The following is a 14965-nucleotide window of genomic DNA, read 5'->3' on the forward strand; positions in this document are numbered from 1 at the left end:
CACACAGGATTATTCATGACAGCTTAATGCAAACTCTCTCTCTCTCCCCCCTCCTTCTCTATCATACACACACACATACGCACATATGCACGCATGCGCGCACACACATCCTTATTTTTTTCCTTTTTGACACATATCTGTACACCACCATAAGCCTTTCCTCATTGTGTTTGACAAGGGTGAGAACTCTTCAGCATTTTCTGCTGTTCTTGCTGTCACCACAGAGACCTCTGTGTCAGCAAAGTGTGCAAGCAAAGAAAGTAGGAGAGGGAAGAGATGCCTCGCTCATGCTGTTTAGTTACCCCACCTCTCTCTCTGTCTCTCTCTCTCTCTCTGTCTCTCTCTCTGTCTCTCTCTCTCGTTCCCTTCTCCTTGGTGATGGGATGGGATCAGGCTGATTTCCCAGGTTGATTGATGGATAACCTTTAGCCACGCAGGGCTCGGTGTCAGCGCCACTCGGAGGCTTGTTTCAGTGACAAAGGCAAAGGCTCATTCTAAAGCCCCCCGGCTTACGCCAAATCAATGGAAAAAACCCAAAGGCCCTCCAGGTTGTATGTGGGAGCCTATGTGTGTTCTTTAAATTGTCAGAGAGGCCATTATAACCACAATAAATGCCTCTGTGTTCACCCTGAAATGTCTTCCCCTTGCGCACGTCTCAGGGATCCACATGCCGCCGTCGGTTCTCGTCCGTTTGCCCTCAGCGCCAAGAGCTCATTAGTTCTGTCCTGTTGGTCCTCTCCGTCTCTGCCGAGCCTTGTTCACACGTGGCACGATCTCTCTGTCCTCTGTCACTGTTTATATGATTATAACAGCCCAAGTGGATGGACAGCGTTTTGGTGTGATCTCTCACTTTCAGCAGAACCAAAAATAGACAGCACACCTTTCACTCTGTATTCAGTGATTCTGCTTTCATGACATCATTTCAGCCTGAAAATTTCTTTTAACTGTACTATCTATCTATCTATCTATCTATCTATCTATCTATCTATCTATCTATCTATATGTCTGTCTGTCTGTCTGTCTGTCTATCTGTCTGTCTGTCTGTCTATCTATCTGTCTGTCTTTCAGTCTGTTCACCTTCTGTCTACGGATCTGTCTAAAGCACAATAGCAGAGTGAGAGCTGGAGACACTGTTCTCTCCAGAGGCAGTGTTCCTGTGACTAATGCCTGTGAGCTGTGCCTGTGACTCATACTCCCTTTTTAAAGCCATCTTTATTTATATTTGTTTTATTCCTGTGTTTGTTTCGGCCTCAGTGCCTCTCCACACGGTGCTTCCAGTTCTTCAGTGCGTTTGCCACTCTAGTGATCAAATAAGAAGGAAATGGCTGTCACGCATCAGCAGTCAATAACCAATGAAAGTGTTTTTTGTTTCAGCTGTGTTAGTTTCAGACATTTCTGAAAGTATTGCTAAAACAGTTAGAAAACAGTTGCGTGAATACTATGTGAGACTGAATCGTTGGTATCTTTACTTTTTGACTATATATTTTAAATTGCTGATTGAAATATCAATGAGGCCATTTAGTGTGCTGCGCTGTAGTCCCAAGAGACTGCGTAATATGATTAATGTGGATAAATCAGCAGTAAACAGGTGGCAGAGTGGAAGGGGCTCAGCTAATTTGGTATTGGCCCCAGCCCAGTTTCCATGGGAACCGAAAAGAAACAAACAAATGAATCCGAATTGAGTCAACAAGAGAGCTGTTTGCCATTGTCCTCATGTCTCTCCATCCACCCCCATGTCATTTCCCACTCTACAACTCGGAGAGCTCAATATCTTTAATTATAAAAGAAGATTTCAGAGTTACTCCAGACTATGGTCTGCATCAGGATACTCTGTGTGTGCTACCTTTCATATAGGCCTAGTATCTATAATGCATCACAGAAACTTCAGTGCAAGTCTCAAGATCTGACTTACATTACTGATACTTTACAAATATGCCAACACAACTTGGTACTTTTTTATCCATGGCTTGAAATAGATGGACAGCGCCATGTTTTCCTTATGGGGTCACATTGCTTAACAGGATCAGTGAATGCATTGTGAACCTTTGGGTACAGCTCTCCAAATTCAGATCCTTAACTGCATTTATACACATATATATAAAAAAAATAACAATAGAATCCCTGAGCCAGTATGAATTAATGCAAGTAAACATTAGGGGGACCTGAGTCATTTTTATAGCATCTCTTCTGTTAAAAGCTTGAGATTTTGGGCATGTCATTTTAGAGGCTGTAGTGGAGCATGTCTGTCTGTATGTTTTTTTTCCATGGTGGCAATTTATTTCTCATAGTGGGCATGACAAGCATGTGCTATGGAATGAAGACAGATAGATAGCAACAATGGGAAAGAGACTTTTCAATTCTTAATGTTCCTGGGAGGTTTGCAGCGTGGCCAGGGTGGCCCAGCGTGAATAACAATTGCACAGGCTCTGTCACTGATGTTTGCATTGCATTGAAGTTGCCTTACACTCACTCCTCACTCCCTTTATTATTTTTTTTTCATTCTCCTTCTGTCTCCTCCTAACTATCTCTCTCTCTCTCTCTCTCTCTCTCTCTCTCTCTGTCTCTCTTTCTTTCTCTCACTCTCTCTCTCCCTCCATTTTGAGCTTGCTCAAATTCTTGGAACTTTTTGAAATACAATTTTGGTGCAGTTAACCATGACACTTTTCCCGGTATTTTTAAATAAGTATTTTGAATACTTATTTAAATAGGTGACATTGGACTACCATTGGTGAAAATCATTTGGTCTGCCCCCTTTATAGATCTATCTTTATGTGTATGCATTCAGCCTTATGAATCATCTTTAATTTGTTTGAGAGTTGTTGTTTTTTTCTGTATCCAGACAAAGAGTTTGGGCTGTCACATTTGATTTATTCACAGATCGTAGTTGTTCCTTTACTTTTCTGATGGGTAGTGGTGTCAAAAATGCTGTAGATTATGGTTTATTTAATATTGTGGAGAACTAAGACACAGACTGCCCACACTTAAGCGAATCTTACTCTCATTAGAACCTGTGTGATGAAATAAAATGCAATTTTCTGATACATCTTTGATGTCTGGGAATTTGGACTTGTTACCAGAGTGCGAGGAGCCGACCCTTAAAACAAAGAAACAACTTTCCATCCATCCCTTGGAAGAAGGTGTCATAAGCACAGAACTGAAAGCAGATGAACGAGTGCTATAGAAAGGAAACATGGAAAACCACAGCGGCATGTCACTTGTAGCATGTGACATCTTCACCCGTGTTCTGTGAACATGGCTGGTTTGGATATGCCCCAGAGGGTGTCATACCATTCACCATTCAGAGATGTTATTTTCCTTCCCTCCTCCAGACGAGGGTCAGATGCTGCTTGTCACTGCTCTCTAGCCCCCTCCTCCCAATTCCAACCAGCCACAAATCAAACACTCTGAGCGGAATCAGAACTGGCAGCAGTGGTCCTGATTATGCCTGCGTGTGCTAGGAACAGCCCGGCCGTTCATTTCCGCGCCGACTTTGTCTCCTCGGGGACTCGGCCTCTGATTTTGGCATGATGTGGAGAAAGAGAGAGAGAGAGTGTTTGTGCTTTATTGACTGGACAAGGCATCATCAGACAGACTGAAGATCGTCTGACTCCCTCTCAAATGTTGCCTCATATACTGGAGTTTGAAACCTGTTGGTAAAACAGTTAAAGACGATACATTGGCAGAAAATGTAGAAAATCAAAGCAACAACAACAATTTTAACCTTCTGAATACAGCGTTAGGTCAGTAGATACTGCTGTCAGTACACGCTTTGCTCGTTTCTATTAGGTCCCAAATTTTCCACCAATTTAACAAGAGCTCTGCATGCTTGAATGGAATGATTAATCTTTCATAGCCAGGGGTGAGGCTGGAGTTCAAGGGAATGTTTATCATTGCTGAAATAACTAGCGGATGTTTTTGTGTTGCTCTTAACCAGTAGTGTCAGGGCGCATATTAAAGCAGGACAATTTTAGAGGGGAGGAAAAGAAACTGACAGCAACAGCTGCCAGAGCCTGCCATACACTTCATTAACACTCACAATCACTAACTTTCTAACATTCCCCCCCCCCCCCCCATATCTCTTTACAAAACAAGATAATGTCAAAACATTTTATGGAGTCTTTTGATGAAGTAAAACCTATCGGCTGGCGCTCTCTCGTAGGCTCTTAGTTTGTTGCCAAGTCGTAATGTTGTGCTGTGTATCACTGAGGAAACTGTTATTTGTAGCTTCCTCCCCCATGCCTGCCAGCTTGTCGTGTTTCACATAGCTGCACTCTTCTCTTTCACTCTCTGAGTTTTTGCATTATTTTATTGCATCTTTTTTTTTTCTCCTTAGTCCTGATATTAAAGTTTCAGCTGAAAACACTCTCTCTCTCACACACACACACACACACACACACACACACACACACACACACACACACAAAGAGACTATGGTATGCTGTGTGGAGAATTCACATTGAGTTTCGCCGCAAGGCTTGGATGTTGAGCATTAGTCTGGCTCTGATGAGAGTAGCCGGGTTCAGTGACCTCACAGTGCTGTTGTGTTCTCAGGGCATGGACCCAGCATTCAAATGGAAGATCATGCCCCCTCTGGCATTGTCTACCAGCCCTTGGGGTAGACATTAGGTAGCAACCAGAGGCACACAATTTCAGCCTTAGGCCAAATGTTTGGCATTCAGTGAGAAGTACAACATAGTCCCTTCACAAACCTCTACCATGACCACTGAACTTCTACATAATGCTTTTAGGAAGAAACTCATCAGGCCACAAACGTCCTATACACAACACCCACCCCTCACTTCAAATCTACTGTGTCTTACCTGCAAACGTATGCCTATAGGCACACTGCCCCTTCCTCTTATCACTGACTAGATGAAATAAAAGATGAAAGGTGATGTCAGAGTGCTGGGGTTGAGATTTAAAAAAAGAAAGAAAGAAAGAAAGAAGTGACTAACAGGAGACTGACACTGATACTTTCAATTTGTTTGCCTTACTCTGAGCTATCTAAACCCTTTACCGGACAGACATTGAACAGCAAACATCAGACAGTCTTACCTTTTTGCTGAAGCCTTTTGATTGTTTTGTCTGTGCTTGTGTCCAGGACAAAATATCTTGCTGCCATATTTATGCCCTCCCTGGCTTCTTCCTTTTTTTCCCCTTTCTTTCTCTCTCTTCCACCCAGTTCCCATTGATTCCTCTCCAGTCTTAAATCTATACTGTTTTTTTTTTTCTCATGCTCTCGGCAGTCTTGGTGCAGCTCACCCCCTGACCCTCTCCTGCTCTGAGAGGGAACCTCAGTCACTTTTAATCACCTCTTCATTAACCCAACACTGGAGCCAAGATAATTGCTCCAATCATTATCATAATTGCAGATCACAGGGTATGATGGTAAGGTTATATGCCGAACGCAGAAGGTCACCAGGTTCTGCCATCAAAAAAAAAAAAAAAAAAAGAAAGAAAGGAAAAGAAAGAGAGAAAGAAAGATGGCTTTGCTTTGGTGAGGTAGGGCCAGAAAGCACTCCAGGAAAAAACGGCGTGACTTTCACAGTAACCCTGCTGCTAAAGACGGCAGGGCTTTTGAAGCAGCGTGTGGAAGTCTTGATGAACTGAGTCTCTGCCGTGTATTGATCAGTAATGGGCGCGTTATGCGAGTGTTGGTCTGCTCGTTTTTTTTTTTTGTCCAGCGCTCGGTGCTGAGGTGGACAGGCTGTAGGTAATGAGACACTCGTATGGATTGTCACATTTGCTGCAATCGAACGGAGAGCTGTATTTTATGAGTCATGGTGCAGGGGAACATGATTCTATTGCATTTTACACCATTAGCCGGGCCATTTTACACAGACCTGCAGATTGAAAGGTGCAGTCTGGCTGTTATAAACTCATTCAGAGAATGTCTGATCCCAGGTGCAGACTATGAATCCTAAACCTCTCTTGAAACAGCGCTTATTTTATGGCGAACACACTGATTTATCGGGAAGCACTGTAGCACTGGGAAGCTCAAGAGCAAATGATATATAATATGCTTCATAGAGCTTTCTTTGTCCAAATATCATCATCATCATCATCATCATGCAGTATTTATCAATATAGGTTTAAGGTGTGAGTAGGAAAGAATGAATCTCAAAAATAATGGTATAAAATACAGAGGAAAAACAGATTTAGAGTGTATAAGTGAATTACCATGAACAAAAGAACAGTATGTTCTTTCTTTAGACTTTTTTTTTTTTTTTACGCGTTTGAAAGATGCAAGCGTCTTTTAACTAGATTGTCAATCCTGACTGTGTGGTAGAAGTGGTATAAAAACTACTCTCTCAGCCAGGGGGAAAAAAAAAGGTGTGAAAGAAAGCACTTAAGATAGGCTGCCAGTGATGAAGTCCACTTACTAAAATCATAAAAAGTAAAAAGAGGGAGGATGAGATTGGGCTGAAAGTAAGATTCCTCTCTTTCAGGTGACTCACATATCGGGGGGAAAAAAAAGCAGAGAGTGAGAGAGAAGGTTTTTTTTTTTTTTAATACCAGATAAAGAATGACGGTGGGATCTTATTTTCCAGCTAAATGGAAGAAAATTGTGTGTTCTTTGAGTTGGACGCTACGGTGATTTTAACAAAATGGGTTTTGATGCCCTCCCAGGCTGCTTCCAATGGGTATAGCCAGTGCAATTGCAACCTGCCAGACATTTTTGAACAGCGCTTTCAGATTTGCGAGAGCGCAACAGGAATAAATTGGGAGCTGAGCAGGTTTGGGAATAGGGAGCTCGTCAGTTTCCTGCCTTGCTTTGATACCGGGCAGTGATAAAGAAAAAGGCAGCCTCTGTGAAGTGTGAAATTCCACCGATGTGTCTCACGTGAGGGGGAAGGCAAAAGCATGCAGTGTTCCTCGCAGCCTCATAAACAAAGCGACCAACGGGGACAACGGTTATTTGACATATCAGCGAATGTGGGAAAGTTAGCATTTAATAGCTTATGGCATGTTAACTCAGGTGTTGACAATGTTTCGTCTCAGTGGACCTCTGTTGAAACAGGGCTTCTGAAGGAAACTCTTGAACATGCGCCTCTGATCATGTAAACACCATTGCTGGTTTATTTGACATGAATTGATTTGAACTATGTAAACAGAAAAGCTGACTTAGCCCGCTCAGACTAAAGATTCTGATCCCGTTCTTTTGTACAAATGAAAACCACTTGCAGCTGTTCCAGGTGTTTCACTGAATCATCTCCGATTATGAGCTCACGCATTATGTTTTGGAATATGCATGTGCTTTGAGAGAGGTCAAGATGTCACCATGGTAACTGTGTAATGAGTTCTCTCAGAGAGTAAGCTAGTCGTAAACCACGTTTGCCAATCAACCCTCCAGCAAGAACGGCAAAGCCTGACTCCATGTGCCTGCTTGACAGTCATTAGCTTCTGTCTACAAAGTTTAATCAAATTAAAATTGTTGTGAGTGTATCTGGTGAACATGAGCATCTGGCTTCACCATATTGTAGTTAAATACATTTTAAAGCCCCAGGCTTTTTTTTTGTATGAAATATATTACGTTCTCTCTTTTTCATTTCATTTCATTTTTGTTTTGTTTTGTTTGAATAGAAAACTTTAGAGAGCCCTCTTTCTGTAAGAATGGCATTTCAATTTGTGTGTTAATTTTTATTATCACTTATCTCACATAGATATACTGCCAGTAGAGACTGATGCTGGAGTGTGGTTTACAAGTGGCTTTTGGAATAAAAACACTATGTATGTACATTGGATTCCAGGTTTCCATTGTGTTTGTTGAACCAGACTTTATACCTCTCTACTACCTTCACACTTATGTCATTAGTTTATGCCTCAGTGACAAAAAATAATGATTCCCTCATGACCAGTTCTAGTTCTATCTGACCCAGCCCAAGATGAGCTTCAGCTTAACCTACAGTCATCTGTTTCTTAAACTCTTTTCCCGTACCTGCAGGCATCAGCAAACTACAGCTCTACGGATGAGTGGTCTGAGTAGCATGGTAATGTTAGTGAAATTGAGCTTTTTCTACGTTGTGTGTGTTCTGTTATTTAAATACATGGGAACTTTTTTTTTATTGAAAGAGATGGAAAAACCTACTGCTGTGCTCAGATCCTTCCTCCGTCTCAAGGTGAGAGCTGAGAAAGCGTGCACTGTGGGCTGATATTGTACGTTAAAGCTGCTAAGGGAGAACATGTCGAGAAAATGTTATTCAGTCATTACTTCAGGCTCCCGTTCTCTGTAATGTGTGAAAGTGGATGTCTGGATGTTCTTTCACAGGTCCAGAGAGAGGGAGTCAGAGAGGCTCATGGGGATTGATCCTCATGGGGTTTTCTGGAAGATTCCATTGAGCAGTACTTGAGAAGTACTGGGTAAATGTTTTACTGTCTCATCTTTTATCAGCTTAGATAACTTTATTCTTAATTTCTTTTGGAAGGATGGTGCAGGTTGGCCTTTTAACACCTGGAAAGATCAACCTCACCAGTGATAAAATGAATGGCAAATGTTGTCTAAATCGAAGACTTTTGATCACCAGTCAGTGAACCTCTAAACCAGGCAGATTTCCAAGGCAATGCAGGTTTCAAGTTCAAATTTCAAGTTTATTTAGAGCCCAATATCACTATTTAAAGTCTCAAAGGGCTTTACATGCCCGCAGCAAACAAAACAGGATGGCACCTCCCTGACTTAATCCTCATAGAAAGCAAGAGAAAACTCCCCCAAAACCCTGATGTAACAGGGAAAAAATGGAAGAAATCTTGAGAAGGACCACAGAGAAAGGAGATCCCTTCCTGGCCAGACATGCGTGCAATAGGTGCAGATCCAGTGGGCAATTACAAGTAGCCTAATACAATCATAATGCAAAAGAAAACACACTAGCAGACAAAATGAAGACAACAAAAGCAGGATGAGGGGGATGGCGATGAGGAGGAGGCTGACAGGGAGGAATGAGGAGAACAGAGGGGAGTGGGGCACACCTAGGAAGAAAACAGTCACACACTCACACAAGGCATTCATACTCAAGCATAAGAGACATACACACGCAGAAGAGAACATTAGTGAGGTATCAGGACTTAATAAAGCAAATAAAGAATGTAGTGCATAGATGCATTCATTATGATTAGTTATCACAGACAGAGGAGAACGGGTTAGTTAGAGAGAACAACACGGTCGATTTAATCCTATCGCACTATTTTTAAGCGCCGCAATTAATTAATTACCACAGACGGTAAGCGTGCTTTCAAAGTTGATTCTCATCTCACCCAAACATAATGATAGGCCGTTATCAATTCAAGTCTAATAAATGGACTTTTTTTTAAATCACTAAGCTGGTAAACCCTGAAATATTGTCTCAGCAGAAGTATGTTGCCTCAGAATGAGCCCTTGAGAAGACGGCGTTCTTATGAAAGATGTTGCCTATCATGCCTGTCATGATGTCTGATTGAATCAGTTGCAAAATGTTCCGCTAAATCTGACAGTATCGTCCCCGTTGGCATCCTTATATTTATGCACTGAGGTCTTCTACCATTTCCACCTAAAGCCGTTTCCATTCTCTTGGCCCGTCTGTGTCTAAGCCATGGCTTGGTATTTATCAGGGTAATTTAGAACCTACACATTTCTGACAAACCCTGCAAAAACTCTTAAGTGGTGAGTCATATTTGACTTCGGCTAGAATGTGTCTCATTTATTGTCTGTGCTGCTTTAGACAATTGGTGTTGTTTATCCAAGTTGCGTTTAGGGTAAAGACTGTATTGTCGAGATGGGTTTACTCTAGAAAAGAATGTCTATTCCAGTCAGGCAATGGGGAGCGCGATATTATCTGTTTATTCTCACAGTTCTACAGAGTTCTGATCTGTGCAGTTTTATTCTTTCAAGGGTTTTTTTTTTTTTTTTTGTCTGTGCATGTGTGTGTGTATGTCTGTGTGTGTATGTGTGTGCGTGTGTGGGTGTGTGTCAGGGTTTCCGTTAGCTGGCAATTACCGGTAAAATTTGCCTGGCAAAATTTATTTAAAAAAAAAACACAAAACAATAAATTGAAAACTTGCCAGTCAGAATGCCTGGTCAAAATGTCTGGTGATTCTGCAGGGTTGAATTAAGACAGCACTGCGAAGTCGTCTGGAGGAGGAGAGAGTGACGCGGCGTATGCACATTGCAAACTGTAGAGACACATTGGACAAGTTTGATTTCAAGTCGGCAGCAGAGGACTTTGCCGCAATGAAAAAAAGGAGAAAGTAAAATGTTACCTAGTAGCCTATAGGCTACACTTGATGCCATATAGGTGTAGCCTTTTTTTGAACAGGCTACAGATGTTACTTTGCTACTACTACTTTACTGTTTGTTAAATAATCAAAATGATTTGTGGTCATTGTCATTCTTTCGTCAACCTAGGTGTACATAATATTTTCGTTTGTAACTGACCGTTATTGAAATGTGACTGGTAAGTTTCAGATTTTTCCGGTAAAATAAATTCTTTCCAGACACCGGACTGGCAAGAAAATATCCTAGTGGAAACCTTGAGTGTATGTGTGTGTGTGTGTGTGTGTGTGTATGTGTGTATGTGTGCGACAATGAGTGGGTGTAAAACTGTTTTTCTGTATGTGTGCAGGTTTGTACTCATGAATGTGGATTTGTCTCATTGTTTGAAGTGTTACATAAAATTCTCCATCAAGCCAAAGAGAACAGTGTTTATCCCTCACAAAAGCTGTTATCTTCTGTTATGATTGCGAAGTGTAGTAGGTCCTTCAGTAGTGCAGTGAAAGTGTTTGGAGAGAGTTTACAAATTCATTGTGGCCTCTGTGCTGGGTTGACCATAATGACGCTAAACACAATGATGGTGATGGTGATGATGATGATGATGATGATGATGATGATGACGATGGTGACACATTCTGTGTATCTAGTTTCTTTTCTATGGTTCTGTTCACACCTGATCTTCTACAAATGCCCATCTGGCCTGTTCATGGACACCAGACAGACATACGACATTACCGTTACAAAATCATTTTATCTACTAATTACTAATTACTAATTACTAATGCTAATTTACCACTATGCATGACTTTCCAGAAATTTGTATCCAAATTTTTACCCAAACATTCCACGAAGTATTAGCATGTAGATATTATCACTGTAATAAGTAGTACATTTCTCTACACAGCTCTGTAATGTATAGTTTCAATCAGTCTAATGTTCTATATAAACCTAAAGCGTATTTAATGACATGATGAAAGGAGCGCATGCATGTGTAGAGTGTATCCAGCAGTCTCATTGTCATTCTGTGGGCATATGTTGGGCAGAGAAGTGTGAAAGACAGTGGTTAGTGCTGTAAAAGCACTGTTTATGTTCATGCATGGCTGTACCGGCCTGCTTGTCTGACTGACACCCAGGGCCTGCTTGAGGGACCTCAGAGAGAGAGAGAGAGAGAGAGAGAGAAAGCTAGGAATGGCATGAAAGCAGGTCCTTCTTTAATGAGACTTTGTAATGGGTGGCACGGTAAACAGACTCGGTCGCCGTTATCTGTTGGCTAATGATGTCTGCAGTGCAGTTCAATTAGAATGAGAACAAGGTCATTAAAAGCCCACGCCTTTAGCCTTCTGATCCAACCCTCTCTGCTCCTCTTCCACTCCATCACACCCCAACTTTGGTTTAGCTTAATGAAGAATTCCCGCCACAGGTTCATTCAGCTTGGCCTCAAGCCGCTTAGCTTGCACTGTCCTCCAATTAACTGTCTTACTTTGAAAACTTGAAATATTTTTTTTTGTTCAAGGGCTCCTGGTATTTTTAGTTGTTGCTCTTGAATACGTAGACTTACTGTGCAGTGTGCATGACAGTGACTTTGCATGACAGAAAATAATTATCTCCATAACTGTCTGAATATGATGTATATTAGTTTGTTGTCTGTGACATGAATTTGTCACCATTCACTTGTTTTGAGTATGGATTCATTATTCCTTAATAAAAAAATGGCCCCTGCTTTGTTTAACACAGTGTATTAATGTTAATCAGTAACAATAATTTGTCAGCTCACAGTATTTTTGCTAGATGCAATGCATTTTTTTCAAGAAAAAAGATTCTGTCAAACTTCAACGGTCATGAGCAGTTTCATTCTGCTTAGGAGAATTTCTTTTGTCCCCAGATTAAATTTCCCACAGTAACACCCACAAATTCTTTCAGAACTTATTTAAATTTACCAAATATAAATAATGATAAATTCTGTAACTATCGTTTTGTGTAGCTCTTTTCTTTGCAAAATGTCTACAGGTCGGACTTGAATCTCATCTATTTTTCAGCTATAAATCTCCAAGGATTGCTCCTGGCCTGAGTCACAAATGAGTGTTGGAGCTTGTGTTTATCTGTCATGTTGATTTTCTGATGACTGTAGCAAAATGTGGGCTCATTAGAAATGCTTCTGGCTTTTGCCTGATGGCATTTCTCCTTGAGACTGAAGTGACTTTACATTATACTTATGCATGCAAGTAACCTCCCATTTGCATTCACGTGTTTTCTCTCTCTCTCTTTCTCTCTCTCTCTGTGTCTTTCTGCAGGAGCTGGTGGGGAGTAACCCTCCACAGAGGAACTGGAAGGGAATCGCTATCGCCCTGCTTGTCATTCTGGTCATCTGCTCTCTCATTGTCACCTCCGTCATCCTGCTGACTCCAAGTATGCTGAACACACTCACACATGGACACACACACACACACACACATACACAGCCCCCACACACACACCACCCATACATATGTTACACACACACACAGACACACACACACACACAAAGAGTAAGACAGACCGACAGACACAGAATCAGATAGCCGAACACCGGGTCGCAGCCTGCCCATAATTGTCATACCCACGCAGTCTTGGTGACACTAGAGCACCCATTTACATAGTGTACACTGCCTTATTTTGATCTAATAACACATTTCTGTCTCAATATTTTAGCCTCTTCAGATCTTTTTGAGTTCAGTTCTCAACAACATAAAGCACTTTCTTTGCTTTCTTTCCCAGTGTCTTCAAGTTCTCTTTTTAGTCTATAAAACCTCACTGTAGATATGGAATGACCTTCATTCTTTATCTCCATCTTTATTATGTTATGTGCTAAACTGTGATCAGTAGATTCTTAGTGAATGTTTAATGTTTGAAAGCCCTCAACACACAGAAAGATACGGAAAGACCAACTAATAAAAAAGCTATGAAGCTGTTGATTAATAGAAAATACAAGTTACTGATGCAATAACCTCATTTCTTTCCATTTGTCCTTTCAAAAGTTTGTGAGAAAGTCAGATAAGCGCCTTGGGTGAACAGCGATGTCAGTTCACAGCGTTTGTGTCCACAGTTCCATTTAATCCACGGCATCTTGTGTCATGAACAAGTGGATGCAAAGCGTATACATCAAAGCAGACTAGCTTTTTTACTTAAATTATTTAAAGGCGTATCACAGTTCTTGTACTTTAATTAAGTTATTGATTTCCTGAGTTATTTTTGAAGTGTTGTACATTTGACTACACAACATTGAGTCCAGCATGTAAAGTCCTAGTGGAGCCGAATGAAAATAGTGAACTTCAGCAAAAATACAAGTACCCAAACATGAATCACCTAAATAAAGAAAATGGTTAAAAATGTACTTAAGTGGTACATACAGTAATTTGCTAAGCATTTATACACACACTTCAGTACCTTTCTGGTTACTGAGTTTATTCTAACCTCTATTGCTGAAGTGAATTAATTAGAATTTAATGAATGTAATTATTTAGTCTCTTAACAATAACTAAGTTTGAGTGCAGTTTTGAATCCAAATTGCCAAAATCTTTCTAGCTGCTGATGGAGTTGGGATTCCCACCTGACAGTGTTGGCTGGAGCTGGACCTTGTATTCACCCTTGATAGAAAGTCCTTCATTAATGCATTTTCAGTCCTCACAATGTTTTTTTTCTCCTCTAAGCACCGAAGCATTAATCATTGCTCAAATTAAGCCTATGTTCAAGGCTCAAATTGCAGCGCAGAGACTCAAACTTCGGAGACACTGGACTGTCAAGTGACTTTCATATCAATGTAATTCCCCAAGAGGTGCTTATGTCAAAAAAAGTTCATAATGAATATAATTTTTATGCACTGTTTTTAGCTTTGGTCTCAATGCTATATCCCTTAGGTTTGCCTGAAGCTTTGTTGTTCTACTTGTTTTGGTGTCAACCTCAGCAGGTGCGGAGGGTCTTTCAGAGTTGTGTTTGTGCATGCCCGTGTGTGTGTGTGTGTGTGTGTGTGTTTGTGTATGCTGGCGTCTGTGCGTAACGTGTGTGTGTGTGTAACGTGTGTGTGTGTGTGTGTGCGTGTGTCAGTGAGATGGCAAAACAAGGTCAGGAGTCAGGAAGTTTAGGATCTAGGCTGTCTGTTTGTTGTGAAGGTCTCTGTGACTGTTTGCGCCATGCCTGTCCTGGCCTGTTTCCTGTGAGATGGAACAGGGGGAGGTGGCATGAGAGAGGCCGCAGAGACCGAACAGGTGGCATTTCCAGCTTGAGTCCTGTTTCTTATCCAGCCATGTCTGTCGGAGCAAAACACGGCACTAGCTCTAAGTCCTACAGCAGACTGTTCTCACAGGCTCGCACAAACTGGTGCCTGTACTCTGCCTCACCTTATTTAGGATGCCCAACCTCAGGTTTCATTTTACAGATCCACTCAATTTCCATATTTACTTACATGCAGTTAAATTTAGTTCCATGGTGTGTCCATTTCTCTTTATTTGTCTTTACATGTGTAAGAGGTATTAAGGGATGGTGGATTAGTAGACTGTTTAACATGTCATTTATTATTCAGTATGTATGAATAATTAATAGGATCACATTGCTTTACCATTTGGACGCCTAATCCCAGGATTTGGGATACTTTTACGTAGATAGGGACTATATGACATTTACTTAAGCTTAGCCGAGGTATGAAATATGAGCTTGTGTCTGACAGTGGAGTTTGGCATCTCAAACACACTG

At 41.2% G+C, this 14965-nt stretch overlaps 1 protein-coding gene across 3 annotated transcripts in view; it reads left to right on the forward strand.

Moving 5' to 3' along the window:
• dpp6a (dipeptidyl-peptidase 6a) overlaps positions 1-14965 on the forward strand; it is a 144823-nt gene that overhangs the window by 91486 nt on the left and 38372 nt on the right. For 2 of the 3 annotated variants that reach the window (XM_030767439.1, XM_030767438.1), the window contains exon 2: positions 12532-12646. In XM_030767439.1, the coding sequence (XP_030623299.1) occupies positions 12532-12646 (115 nt within the window). Of the gene's footprint in view, positions 1-8890; positions 8921-12531; positions 12647-14965 lie in introns of all 3 variants that reach the window. The other variant, XM_030767437.1, reaches the window with a different exon arrangement.

This window comes from Chanos chanos, chromosome 3, assembly GCF_902362185.1.
Source record: "Chanos chanos chromosome 3, fChaCha1.1, whole genome shotgun sequence".
Classification (NCBI taxonomy): Eukaryota; Metazoa; Chordata; class Actinopteri; order Gonorynchiformes; family Chanidae; genus Chanos; species Chanos chanos.